Genomic DNA, 14766 nt, shown 5'->3' on the forward strand with positions numbered 1-14766 from the left:
CGATGGTCTGTATTTACATTTTCTTGTAGATAATTTAAGCCTTCTTTTCGGTCTTCTTGGGCAAGAGAACAGCTTGGATGTTTGGCAATACACCACCTTGAGCAATGGTGACACCGGACAACAATTTGTTCAATTCTTCGTCATTACGGATAGCCAATTGCAAGTGACGAGGGATAATTCTTGTCTTTTTGTTGTCACGAGCAGCGTTACCAGCCAATTCAAGAACTTCAGCGGCCAAGTATTCCATCACAGCAGCCAAGTAAACTGGAGCTCCAGCACCAACACGCTCAGCATAGTTGCCTTTGCGCAAAAGACGATGAATACGACCGACGGGGAATTGAAGCCCAGCACGATTGGAACGAGACTTTGCCTTTCCCTTAACTTTGCCACCTTTACCGCGTCCAGACATGTTTCAATTGTTTTTTCTTTTTCACTTCACTTCACAAAACACTAATGATAGCGTTTAACTAGTTGTCAGTTCTTTATATACTTTTCGTTCGAGCTATTTAATACATTTGAGGGTTGTTTTGCTGCACGAAGAGGCTCGTTTTCCGCTACCTGAATATCTTGTCCACGAAATGGTACAAATGTGTGCTCATCGCTGCGCACACACAAAATTCTCTTTTGAACAGTGTAAACAGTGTTTGTGTGAAAAAAAAAATAGTGAAAATGCCTCCAAAAGCCAGTGGTAAAGCAGCAAAGAAGGCCGGCAAAGCCCAAAAGAACATCACAAAGGGTGACAAGACCAAGAGACGCACCAAGCGTAAGGAGAGTTATGCCATCTACATTTACAAAGTGTTGAAGCAAGTACATCCCGATACTGGTATCTCTTCAAAGGCAATGAGCATCATGAACAGTTTCGTTAATGATATCTTCGAACGTATTGCCGCCGAAGCCTCTCGTTTGGCTCACTACAACAAGCGTTCCACCATCACCAGTCGGGAAATCCAAACTGCCGTTCGTCTATTATTGCCCGGTGAATTGGCTAAGCACGCTGTCAGTGAAGGTACCAAAGCCGTTACTAAGTACACCAGCTCCAAGTAAATGGCTTTATATTTCGTCGAAAATTTATTTCCTCCACCATCAAAGGCCCTTTTCAGGGCCACAAAAATCATTAAAAAAGAGATTTTCTTTGTTGATCAACTAAAAACAAAATATCTTTATTTTATTTCAATAAAAAAAAAAAATACATCTTCCATCGAATAATAAGAAATAATTGATTTTTCAACTAAGAAAAATTCAATGTTGTAATCTTCATTTTATTAAAATTCTATTATGGCATTTCATTACTATGTCTAACTTCTATTAAAATTCTAATTTGGCATTTCATTACTGTTTCTTCAATATTTCTTCTTTTTATTTTTCTTCATTATAATAACGTCGCTATAATATTTTTCTCAGAGTAAAAGACTTTATTACATTGATCGTATGCATTACTGTAAATGGCGTAGAGTTAAAGGATGTGTGTGTGTGTGTGAGTTTTGATGATGACTCTATGCGTAGGTACATGAAACCTTTTTTTCTAGAATTCTAATTGCTGTGGTTTATTACCACATCCCAATTGGCTAATCCAGTTTTGGAAAAATTCCCATAAAACATGTGATTATAAATTTCAATTTTACCGTGAAAAATAGATTAAGTACAATGTATATTTATTTAAATAAAAATTAGGTAACAAAACAAAATTGTTTGCATAAAATTTGTTCTCTTTTTCAAAGATATTTTGTAGCCCTGAAAAGGGCTGTTAGATAAACTGCTTTCGAATATCGAAAATAATCATTCTGCCATGAAATAGAAAATTTACTTCTTGGCGGCGGCTTTTTTAGCAGCTGGTTTCTTGGCAGCCTTTTTGGGTTTGGCTGCTGCTACTGTTTTTGCCTTGGGTGCTTTTGGTTTTGTGGCGGAGGCCTTGGCCTTGGCGGCGGTTTTTGCTGGTTTAGCTTTAACTGTACCGGTCTTTTTGGCAGTTTTAGCCTTAGCCTTTTCGGTCTTCTTCTTTTCTGCTGTCTTCTTAGCGGCAGAAGGTTTCTTTGCAGCAGCCTTCTTTTCTCCACTGGCCTTTTTGGGTGCGGCAGCCTTCTTTTTCTTATCACCAGCTGGGGCCTTCTTCTTTTCGGCGCTCATTGCTTTAGACATTTTAAATGAACCAGATGCACCCTTACCTTTAGTTTGGATCAATTTTCCACTGGCAACAGCGCCTTTCAAATACTTCTTGATGAAGGGAGCCAATTTTTGGGCATCAACTTTGTAGGTGCTGGCCAAATATTTCTTGATGGCAGGCAATGATGAACCACCACGTTCTTTCAATGTTTTGATGGCAGCATCGACCATTTGTTGGGTTGGTGGATGAGATGGGGCAGCAGAGGGCTTCTTTGCCTTGGCAGCAGCTTTTTTAGGTGCCTTTTTCTCAACAGCGGCAACTGGAGATGCGGTGGCTTCAACTACGGCGGCGTCAGACATGTTTTTGTTTTTCACTTTGATTCACTTCAAGCACTAATATACACTAACACGCGTGTACGTTTATTATATATGATTTTTACCGTTCGAACTAGCTATTCTTGGGTACATCGGAATTATGAGAAGTACATAGTAGTCAGCTACGAAATTTTGTGAATTCTTGTGTGGAAGAGAATAAATTTTTTCACAAAAGTTTTGATAGAATAATTAAATTTATGATGACATAGTAAATATATTTAATTGGAATTTATCACATTTCTCTAGTAGAGATATCCACCTAAATGACAAAAAGAATTTCAATTAATAATATTGAAGGGCTAGAGTATTATAATCTTTTGAGTTGTAAGTTTATAAAAGTGTCATCATAAATTTCCAACTAAATTATATAAATTTTACTATTTTTATTGAAAATTGTATAAAATAAAAAAATTATAGGGAATCTTGATATGTTTTCTTTAAAGAAATACGAAAAAATTATACAATTTGCATAGTTTTCATGGTAAAATATTCAATTATATTATGTCGTCTATGACAGTGGAATTCATCATATTGGGATATTTTCCATGAATAAAAGTTTTTCTGCAAATTAATTTCAAAGCTCAAAACTAAAAATGTTTTAGGAAATTTTCATTCAAAAATATAATAGAAATCACACATTTATACTAAAATATAACATTATTAATAAAAAGTGTCAAATTGTAACGAAAAGTTAAAATAATCGTGAAGGTGTGGTATATCATGTACAGCGATGTTAACAATGTTGAATATAGTTGAAACCATAAAATTAAAATATTTGCAAAAGAAATGAAATGTATATATGAAAAATATTAAAACATCGTAGAAAAAATACATGTCGGATTATAATACCATTTTAACAAAATTTTAAATCGAAATACTATGAATAAAAATTTGCCATAGCTGATATACCACCTCTAGCCAAAGAAGTAAAGTAATTGGCTATTTTTGATATAAAATTTCGCAAAAAAAAAACTAAAAGAATTATAACAGCAGAGGGAATAAATTTAAGTCTAACGACTTTAGGAAATATATAAACAATAAACACCCTAGAAAATTCAAAAATAATCTCCGATTTGTTACGAAAAGTTTGCCATATAGGGTTAGAAAATATTTCATAAAATGTTTGCCGCATTGAATGTAGCATTAGATGAAAATAAGAAACAAATCCTCCTACTTATATCTTTTCTTCTTTTGAAAAAATAAATTAATAGAAAATAAATTGTGAATGAGTACGAAAAAATGGAAATTGTGAATGAGTACGAAAAAATGTAAAACCATTGGAAAGCAAAATCTACATCATATAACAACATTCCCTTCATATCCAACCTAATACAAAAAAAAAAAAAAACACAAATGCAATATAGTTTATTGATATCAAATAATAAAGAATAAATTCTTGTCAACTGTAAAGTATTGAAAAAAAATTTTCTCTTTTTATAAAAATATTGTGGTCCTGAAAAGGACCGATTGTTTTTGTAAAAAAAGTTGGCTTTTAATATGTCAAAAATTTAAGCACGTTCTCCACGAATACGTCTGGCCAATTGGATATCCTTGGGCATGATGGTGACACGCTTAGCATGGATAGCGCACAAGTTGGTATCTTCGAATAGACCAACCAAGTAGGCTTCGCTAGCTTCTTGCAAGGCCATGACAGCAGAACTCTGGAAACGCAAGTCAGTTTTGAAATCTTGGGCAATTTCACGAACCAAACGTTGGAAAGGCAATTTGCGGATCAACAATTCTGTGCTCTTTTGGTAACGACGGATTTCACGCAAAGCAACGGTACCAGGGCGGAAACGATGGGGCTTCTTGACACCGCCGGTGGCTGGGGCACTCTTACGAGCAGCTTTAGTAGCCAATTGCTTACGAGGGGCTTTGCCACCGGTAGATTTACGGGCAGTTTGCTTGGTACGAGCCATTTTTCACTTTAATTCTTCACTTCACAAGATATGAACACAAACACTGTCAAAACGTTATTACTTGTGTGCCGAGCATGAACGCGCATATTTATAGAAAAATTGAGCGCGCAAACTGTTAGTTAAGGGTGTGTGTAGGGAAAGATTGAAATATTGTATCTTACAGCTGCCTGTATAAACACGAAGTATACACGAACGAACCCGAGGGTAGATCGTGTCATTAATATTAGTAAGCATTTCAGGGCATTTTTGTATAAATAGAAGCGAAATGAGGCTGGAACAGTATTAGTTCTTGTGCATCATTCGTGAAGTGAAATTTAAAAGTGAAAAATGACTGGTCGTGGTAAAGGTGGCAAAGGCTTGGGAAAAGGTGGCGCTAAACGTCATCGTAAAGTGTTGCGTGATAACATCCAAGGTATTACCAAGCCTGCAATCAGACGTTTGGCTCGTCGTGGCGGTGTAAAACGTATCTCTGGATTGATATACGAAGAAACCCGTGGTGTCCTCAAGGTGTTTTTGGAAAACGTTATTCGTGATGCTGTCACCTACACCGAACATGCTAAGCGTAAAACCGTCACCGCTATGGATGTCGTCTACGCTTTGAAGAGACAAGGCCGCACTTTGTACGGTTTCGGCGGTTAAACATTTTCTTGACGCTATTTGGAGAATATTTAAATACTTTAATACAAAAACAATCGGTCCTTTTCAGGACCACAAAATATATTTACAAAAGAGATCATCTTGTTACAAATTTATTTAATTATTTTAATAATAAAATTTTAAATTTACTTGGTTTAAATAAAATTACAAACATTTGGTTTGCCGTCGGCAAAACATTGTTACTAACCCAATGAAACAATTATGTATGGACTTACCAAAGGCGACTACTATGCTATTTTTCTGAAAAACATGACATACGCTACAAAAGAAAAACACTACGAATGTAATACATACGAAACATATATGCAATTCTCTATATGTCATTTCTCGTCCCATTCCCCAAAGAAAATGATTCTATGATTCTCTTACTCTCTTTTTGCAGAAATCAAAGAAAATGATTCTATGTTGCACTGTACTCGATCCTAGTGTCATTTGTTCTTTTGCGTGACGTTCTTACTCTCTTTTTGCAGAAATCAGTTATGTATGTATTGATACAAACAGCTTTCTCTGTCATCAACTATTTGCAACTTCCCGCTAGAAGTTACGAACACTTACGATCCTACTAGACTTCGGCTTTGCCAAAGCATACAAAAGATACATATGTAGTAAATAATCAGGGTTGATACAGATGAAAATTAAAACACTTCGGCTCAGAAAACGAATGCTCTCTTAATGAAATTGGTGGGAATTTGTTGTTTTTCGATATTAAGCTGAGTACTATGTTCAGTTTTCAAGCTGAAAACCAGCTTATTTTCACGGTTACTTTTTTTAATCAATTAATTTTGAAATATTAAATGGTTCGCAATCAATACATTGGATCCTTTCCATCCATAATTTGAAGAGACTTGATAAAAATGTTATCGTCTTCATATATATTTTTGCACTTTTAATTTAGTGTTTTGGTGAAAAACTCGAACATAGTACTCACCTTTAGGAATAAATGGCATTAGATAGGAACAAAATGAAAATATGAAGTGGCGAAATTTTTCGATGCCATGACAGATGAATATCTTCATATAAATTTTTTTATAGTAAATTTTATTGTTACAGAAAGAAAGTATGTATGAAATTATATTGTTTGAAAATATTTTTTCTCTTTTTAAAAATGTTTTGTCGTCCTGAAAAGGACGGATTGTTGTTTGATAGAGATACGATGGTCTGTATTTACATTTTCTTGTAGATAATTTAAGCCTTCTTTTCGGTCTTCTTGGGCAAGAGAACAGCTTGGATGTTTGGCAATACACCACCTTGAGCAATGGTGACACCGGACAACAATTTGTTCAATTCTTCGTCATTACGGATAGCCAATTGCAAGTGACGAGGGATAATTCTTGTCTTTTTGTTGTCACGAGCAGCGTTACCAGCCAATTCAAGAACTTCAGCGGCCAAGTATTCCATCACAGCAGCCAAGTAAACTGGAGCTCCAGCACCAACACGCTCAGCATAGTTGCCTTTGCGCAAAAGACGATGAATACGACCGACGGGGAATTGAAGCCCAGCACGATTGGAACGAGACTTTGCCTTTCCCTTAACTTTGCCACCTTTACCGCGTCCAGACATGTTTCAATTGTTTTTTCTTTTTCACTTCACTTCACAAAACACTAATGATAGCGTTTAACTAGTTGTCAGTTCTTTATATACTTTTCGTTCGAGCTATTTAATACATTTGAGGGTTGTTTTGCTGCACGAAGAGGCTCGTTTTCCGCTACCTGAATATCTTGTCCACGAAATGGTACAAATGTGTGCTCATCGCTGCGCACACACAAAATTCTCTTTTGAACAGTGTAAACAGTGTTTGTGTGAAAAAAAAAATAGTGAAAATGCCTCCAAAAGCCAGTGGTAAAGCAGCAAAGAAGGCCGGCAAAGCCCAAAAGAACATCACAAAGGGTGACAAGACCAAGAGACGCACCAAGCGTAAGGAGAGTTATGCCATCTACATTTACAAAGTGTTGAAGCAAGTACATCCCGATACTGGTATCTCTTCAAAGGCAATGAGCATCATGAACAGTTTCGTTAATGATATCTTCGAACGTATTGCCGCCGAAGCCTCTCGTTTGGCTCACTACAACAAGCGTTCCACCATCACCAGTCGGGAAATCCAAACTGCCGTTCGTCTATTATTGCCCGGTGAATTGGCTAAGCACGCTGTCAGTGAAGGTACCAAAGCCGTTACTAAGTACACCAGCTCCAAGTAAATGGCTTTATATTTCGTCGAAAATTTATTTCCTCCACCATCAAAGGCCCTTTTCAGGGCCACAAAAATCATTAAAAAAGAGATTTTCTTTGTTGATCAACTAAAAACAAAATATCTTTATTTTATTTCAATAAAAAAAAAAAATACATCTTCCATCGAATAATAAGAAATAATTGATTTTTCAACTAAGAAAAATTCAATGTTGTAATCTTCATTTTATTAAAATTCTATTATGGCATTTCATTACTATGTCTAACTTCTATTAAAATTCTAATTTGGCATTTCATTACTGTTTCTTCAATATTTCTTCTTTTTATTTTTCTTCATTATAATAACGTCGCTATAATATTTTTCTCAGAGTAAAAGACTTTATTACATTGATCGTATGCATTACTGTAAATGGCGTAGAGTTAAAGGATGTGTGTGTGTGTGTGAGTTTTGATGATGACTCTATGCGTAGGTACATGAAACCTTTTTTTCTAGAATTCTAATTGCTGTGGTTTATTACCACATCCCAATTGGCTAATCCAGTTTTGGAAAAATTCCCATAAAACATGTGATTATAAATTTCAATTTTACCGTGAAAAATAGATTAAGTACAATGTATATTTATTTAAATAAAAATTAGGTAACAAAACAAAATTGTTTGCATAAAATTTGTTCTCTTTTTCAAAGATATTTTGTAGCCCTGAAAAGGGCTGTTAGATAAACTGCTTTCGAATATCGAAAATAATCATTCTGCCATGAAATAGAAAATTTACTTCTTGGCGGCGGCTTTTTTAGCAGCTGGTTTCTTGGCAGCCTTTTTGGGTTTGGCTGCTGCTACTGTTTTTGCCTTGGGTGCTTTTGGTTTTGTGGCGGAGGCCTTGGCCTTGGCGGCGGTTTTTGCTGGTTTAGCTTTAACTGTACCGGTCTTTTTGGCAGTTTTAGCCTTAGCCTTTTCGGTCTTCTTCTTTTCTGCTGTCTTCTTAGCGGCAGAAGGTTTCTTTGCAGCAGCCTTCTTTTCTCCACTGGCCTTTTTGGGTGCGGCAGCCTTCTTTTTCTTATCACCAGCTGGGGCCTTCTTCTTTTCGGCGCTCATTGCTTTAGACATTTTAAATGAACCAGATGCACCCTTACCTTTAGTTTGGATCAATTTTCCACTGGCAACAGCGCCTTTCAAATACTTCTTGATGAAGGGAGCCAATTTTTGGGCATCAACTTTGTAGGTGCTGGCCAAATATTTCTTGATGGCAGGCAATGATGAACCACCACGTTCTTTCAATGTTTTGATGGCAGCATCGACCATTTGTTGGGTTGGTGGATGAGATGGGGCAGCAGAGGGCTTCTTTGCCTTGGCAGCAGCTTTTTTAGGTGCCTTTTTCTCAACAGCGGCAACTGGAGATGCGGTGGCTTCAACTACGGCGGCGTCAGACATGTTTTTGTTTTTCACTTTGATTCACTTCAAGCACTAATATACACTAACACGCGTGTACGTTTATTATATATGATTTTTACCGTTCGAACTAGCTATTCTTGGGTACATCGGAATTATGAGAAGTACATAGTAGTCAGCTACGAAATTTTGTGAATTCTTGTGTGGAAGAGAATAAATTTTTTCACAAAAGTTTTGATAGAATAATTAAATTTATGATGACATAGTAAATATATTTAATTGGAATTTATCACATTTCTCTAGTAGAGATATCCACCTAAATGACAAAAAGAATTTCAATTAATAATATTGAAGGGCTAGAGTATTATAATCTTTTGAGTTGTAAGTTTATAAAAGTGTCATCATAAATTTCCAACTAAATTATATAAATTTTACTATTTTTATTGAAAATTGTATAAAATAAAAAAATTATAGGGAATCTTGATATGTTTTCTTTAAAGAAATACGAAAAAATTATACAATTTGCATAGTTTTCATGGTAAAATATTCAATTATATTATGTCGTCTATGACAGTGGAATTCATCATATTGGGATATTTTCCATGAATAAAAGTTTTTCTGCAAATTAATTTCAAAGCTCAAAACTAAAAATGTTTTAGGAAATTTTCATTCAAAAATATAATAGAAATCACACATTTATACTAAAATATAACATTATTAATAAAAAGTGTCAAATTGTAACGAAAAGTTAAAATAATCGTGAAGGTGTGGTATATCATGTACAGCGATGTTAACAATGTTGAATATAGTTGAAACCATAAAATTAAAATATTTGCAAAAGAAATGAAATGTATATATGAAAAATATTAAAACATCGTAGAAAAAATACATGTCGGATTATAATACCATTTTAACAAAATTTTAAATCGAAATACTATGAATAAAAATTTGCCATAGCTGATATACCACCTCTAGCCAAAGAAGTAAAGTAATTGGCTATTTTTGATATAAAATTTCGCAAAAAAAAAACTAAAAGAATTATAACAGCAGAGGGAATAAATTTAAGTCTAACGACTTTAGGAAATATATAAACAATAAACACCCTAGAAAATTCAAAAATAATCTCCGATTTGTTACGAAAAGTTTGCCATATAGGGTTAGAAAATATTTCATAAAATGTTTGCCGCATTGAATGTAGCATTAGATGAAAATAAGAAACAAATCCTCCTACTTATATCTTTTCTTCTTTTGAAAAAATAAATTAATAGAAAATAAATTGTGAATGAGTACGAAAAAATGGAAATTGTGAATGAGTACGAAAAAATGTAAAACCATTGGAAAGCAAAATCTACATCATATAACAACATTCCCTTCATATCCAACCTAATACAAAAAAAAAAAAAAACACAAATGCAATATAGTTTATTGATATCAAATAATAAAGAATAAATTCTTGTCAACTGTAAAGTATTGAAAAAAAATTTTCTCTTTTTATAAAAATATTGTGGTCCTGAAAAGGACCGATTGTTTTTGTAAAAAAAGTTGGCTTTTAATATGTCAAAAATTTAAGCACGTTCTCCACGAATACGTCTGGCCAATTGGATATCCTTGGGCATGATGGTGACACGCTTAGCATGGATAGCGCACAAGTTGGTATCTTCGAATAGACCAACCAAGTAGGCTTCGCTAGCTTCTTGCAAGGCCATGACAGCAGAACTCTGGAAACGCAAGTCAGTTTTGAAATCTTGGGCAATTTCACGAACCAAACGTTGGAAAGGCAATTTGCGGATCAACAATTCTGTGCTCTTTTGGTAACGACGGATTTCACGCAAAGCAACGGTACCAGGGCGGAAACGATGGGGCTTCTTGACACCGCCGGTGGCTGGGGCACTCTTACGAGCAGCTTTAGTAGCCAATTGCTTACGAGGGGCTTTGCCACCGGTAGATTTACGGGCAGTTTGCTTGGTACGAGCCATTTTTCACTTTAATTCTTCACTTCACAAGATATGAACACAAACACTGTCAAAACGTTATTACTTGTGTGCCGATTGATTTTTTTTGATTTTGCACAAAGGCTATTTTTATTCCATTTCATTCCTATATACTTTACAATAACCTATATGTAAAATTTCTAAAATTACTACCCAGCCATATAGTTATCAGGGTCTTCCAAAATGTATTATATTTGTGATTAACAATATATATTCGATTACTCTACATACCCGTAGATATGCTAATATTTGAACATCGCTGCAAAAATTTAGGACTTTAAAAACAGCTCGTTTTTAGTAGTGATAAAAACAAAACAAAAAGAAAAACAAATTAACTAATCCAGTTCAACTTATATCTAATTACTATGCTACATATTTACAACTTATTACTAATTTTGATAATATCTACAACTTACAAACTAATAAACTATTTACATATATACAAATTTTATTGTACAGTAATATATACTGTATTGGTGAGGTCGAGAGAATCACTGCGTCTGTGGTAATACATCAATTTATCATCGGAATATAAATACCCCTGCTCATTCAGGCCCAGTAGGGCAGCTGGGCGAAGGTGCCTCATAGTTAAATTAGACTGCGGATCAAAGTCAGCCTCCATGCAAGCCTGCACTATCGTGTTCGTGGTGTCCTTACATTTATTCAGATGTTTCAATGCACATCGAATCATAAAAACGTCTATCCTATGAAAGCCAGCTGTATCATAGATCCTTCTACATGAAGGCGCTTTGATAGAGCCGTCTGCACATTGACGGTGACGGAGGCCCATACACATTTTCACTATACCTCTCTCCCATCTGCGAATCCTCTCCATCTGGTGAGAGGATATACCAAGAAAACATGGAAACGCATATGCTAGAATCGGTCTAATTATCTGCTTATAAATCAATAATTTTATCCTCGGAGAGAGGCCTTCCCTCATTCGAAGAACTCTGGAATACCCAAAATAAACTTTCCTAGATTTGCTAAGAATATGGTCAATGTGCCTGCAAAAGTCAAACCTCTCGTGAAATATTACGCCCAAGTATTTGATAGATTCCTCTACCAGTATTTGTTCCCCGCCTATCATAAGTACCGGTTTGTGCTTTCTGAAATTTGGGAATGTCACCCTGGGTTTGCCCCTGAGTTTCACAGCTACACATTTATCCACGTTGAGTCGTAGTCCCCAATCGCCAAAATACTGATTAAGATCCTCTAAATAAACATTAATAATTTTACATACATTGCTTGCCCTTGGACCAGTGGACACTATGAGCACATCATCGGCATAAGTCAGTAGCAGACTTCTCTCAGGAGGCCCAGGAATATCGCTGATGAAAATGTTGTACAGTATGGGTCCCAGCAGAGAGCCCTGGGGCACCCCTGCGTGTACCACATACTGTCCAGACAATTTTTCACCAACTTTAACCCTGTATATCCGTCCTTTAAGAAAGCTTGCTACTAACCTACACGTCTGATGATCAAAGCCGAATGAACGAAGTTTATATAATAGTCCATTATGCCATACTGAGTCAAATGCCTTGGCGAAATCCAGCCCAACCGCTATGGATCCCCACTTCCTCGCAAAGCCTTTAACGACAAAGTCGGTGAAAGCCATGAGAGCATGTGAGGTTCCAAGGCCAGGCCGGAAACCGAATTGGCAGTCCCTCAGTATGTCTTTGTCCTCAATGGTCCTCTGGATCCTGGCCAGTACAAATGACTCATACAATTTTCCAAATGAGGATAATAATGAAATAGGCCTATATCCGCCAACTGAACCGCGATCAGCACCAGGTTTAGCAATCGGGACCACGACTGCCTCCTTCCAAATCTTAGGGAAATATCCGAGGTTCAGACATTGGTTGAAAAGCACAGTGAGAAATACCAGGGCATTCTCATTTGCTTGTTTCAAAACAATGTCTGGGACCCCATCAATTCCATAAGACTTTTTGGGAGGTCTTCGGGACAGGGCATCACGAACAGACCCCGGGGTGATAAAACCGCAGTTATACCACATATCTCTGTCCAATATCATAGAACCATCCGCCAAAAGTTCAAACGAAAAATTTACCATAGGGGCAACATTCCCAAATTCACAGACAGCACTATCTACCCTAGTCCGAAGTGAGTCATTCCTTGTAAAACCGTCTTGTATCTGTGTCCCCTGCACATACACAGCCAACGCCTCAGCCTTATGCGCATCATCTACAATCGTCAGTCCGTCAGCCCCAACAATGTCCCCCACAGGCTCCCTTGATGTCAGTCCTACAGCATTTTTCACCTTACTATACGTGCTCGAGTTCACCCGTATATCCTCTAACCGTTTCTTGAAGCGATCCTCCTCATAAGTCCGGATTGACCCCTGTATAATTCTGTCCAAATTGTAAATATCCGCCCTAAGAGTCGCATGTCGTCCAGGATCGCCTGTCGTATGTAACGTCCTTCGAAGTCTTTTGCGTTGCCTAATGAAACGAAGTATATGTGGTGGGAGATTTCCAAGAAAGCCCGCCCTCGCCTCTACTTTGGCAATAGATATTCTCATAGCCTCCGTAAAAACATCGTTCATGCCATTAATGCAATGATCAATCTCATCTACCGTTGCATTCGTGTCAATAGGCAACGCATGTCCTGGCAGATTGTCGTCTAAATGTCTCCTAAAACGTCGAATATTAAATTTCTTAAAGTCATAATAAGATGTCCTTTCCCTACTAATAATTCCCTGATTCGTCAAAGTAAATTCCAAAGCCCTGTGGTCAGATTCATACTCATGAGTCTTAATTAGGTCACGTCCACTATATGATAAACCCGCTGTCCAAAGAAAAAGGTCAATATATGTCCCTGTCAATCCGTTTGGTCTGGTGGGCAAGTCCGCTGGTCTTGTCTCAAAGTTCGGAAAGTCAATCAAAAACTGATGTAACTGTCTACCCTTCGTGTCACATTCGTCACCCCCCCAATCAATATGTCTTGCATTCATGTCACAACCAATCAATACCTCCCCCTGAGCGTTTAAATCCGTCAACGGCTCCAAGTCACACTGTCTGATGGCATCGCCCGGTCTCGAATACATTGAAACGAAAATAATCGACGTCCCGTCAGATCTGAAAACTTTACAGGCACATGACTCAATTAACCCGGTATCAATATGGACTCTCTCCGATTTAAATGTATCTCTAATAAAAACCGCTGTACCTCCTCCCATACCCTGTGTCCTATCCTGTCTATATATCGTATAGCCATTCAGTGAAAATTTATGTCGTGATGATAATTTGGTCTCAGCCAGTAAAACTACATCAGGGTCATGTTCCTTGACAAAAATACTCAAAAAATGTCTCCTAGAGATAGAAACAATAGAGTTGACATTAATAAATACAATTTTAAACATCATTAGAAACCCTGTATATGCATAAGCAAACCTAACAGTGCACTGGGGCCATTCCCCTCGCTCTCAAGTCTCCTGAATTCAGGGCCAAAATTTCTTATGTCAGCCATCACTGACAAAATATCTTTGCCAAAGTATGTTTGGCAAGACTCTGCAATAGATCTACCCCTTTGTGAGGCAGCATTTGTGGTCATCGGCAAAGTCGCCGTTGTTCTAATTTGGCCAGGGAGAGGAATTGCCCGGCCACTCAGGTCCGAAATATTTGCATGTGCGGTGGTGTGTGCGCGTGCAGCGCTGGCATATGAAACGCCGGCATTTAAGCCAGATAATCTTAAAGAGCGTGTCTGAGCCCTATTTTGTGCCTCCAATTTCCTTTCAGCCACTTTCGCCAAAAGTGCCACTCGTTTGGGGCAAGTACGAGAGCTGGCGGCATGACCATCAACCTCACAGTTCGCACACCGCAATTTGGAGTCGTCAATCATAGCCGAGCCGTCCTCCAAAGCCACTGACCTTTGTCCCTTCGGTAAAATTTCACATTTACCCGGGCCGTGTGAACCAGCACACTTAACGCACCGATATTTCATTGTGCAATTCAAGGAGACATGTGAAAAGCGTTGACAATTATAGCACTGTACTACATCGCGGCTCTTGCTTTTCTTCATCTTAACACAACAGTTAATGATTACATTCATCCTATAGACACTTTCAATATCCGTATCCCTGCCTAGACGTACTATCCATTTATCCTCAGCAATGTTTTTAGCATCTAAGAAAAC

The 14766-nt window shown here is 37.1% G+C and overlaps 2 protein-coding genes across 2 annotated transcripts; both read right to left on the reverse strand.

Moving 5' to 3' along the window:
- Window positions 1-3983: 3983 nt before the first annotated feature.
- Window positions 3984-4394, reverse strand: LOC142242688 (histone H3). The gene has a single exon (XM_075314250.1). It carries the CDS (start codon window positions 4392-4394, stop codon window positions 3984-3986), a length of 411 nt encoding a protein of 136 aa, XP_075170365.1.
- Window positions 4395-10185: 5791 nt separating this feature from the next.
- Window positions 10186-10596, reverse strand: LOC142242689 (histone H3). The gene has a single exon (XM_075314251.1). It carries the CDS (start codon window positions 10594-10596, stop codon window positions 10186-10188), a length of 411 nt encoding a protein of 136 aa, XP_075170366.1.
- Between the last annotated feature and the right edge of the window lie 4170 nt (window positions 10597-14766).

This window comes from Haematobia irritans, unplaced genomic scaffold (genome assembly GCF_050003625.1).
Source record: "Haematobia irritans isolate KBUSLIRL unplaced genomic scaffold, ASM5000362v1 scaffold_6, whole genome shotgun sequence".
Taxonomy (NCBI): Eukaryota; Metazoa; Arthropoda; class Insecta; order Diptera; family Muscidae; genus Haematobia; species Haematobia irritans.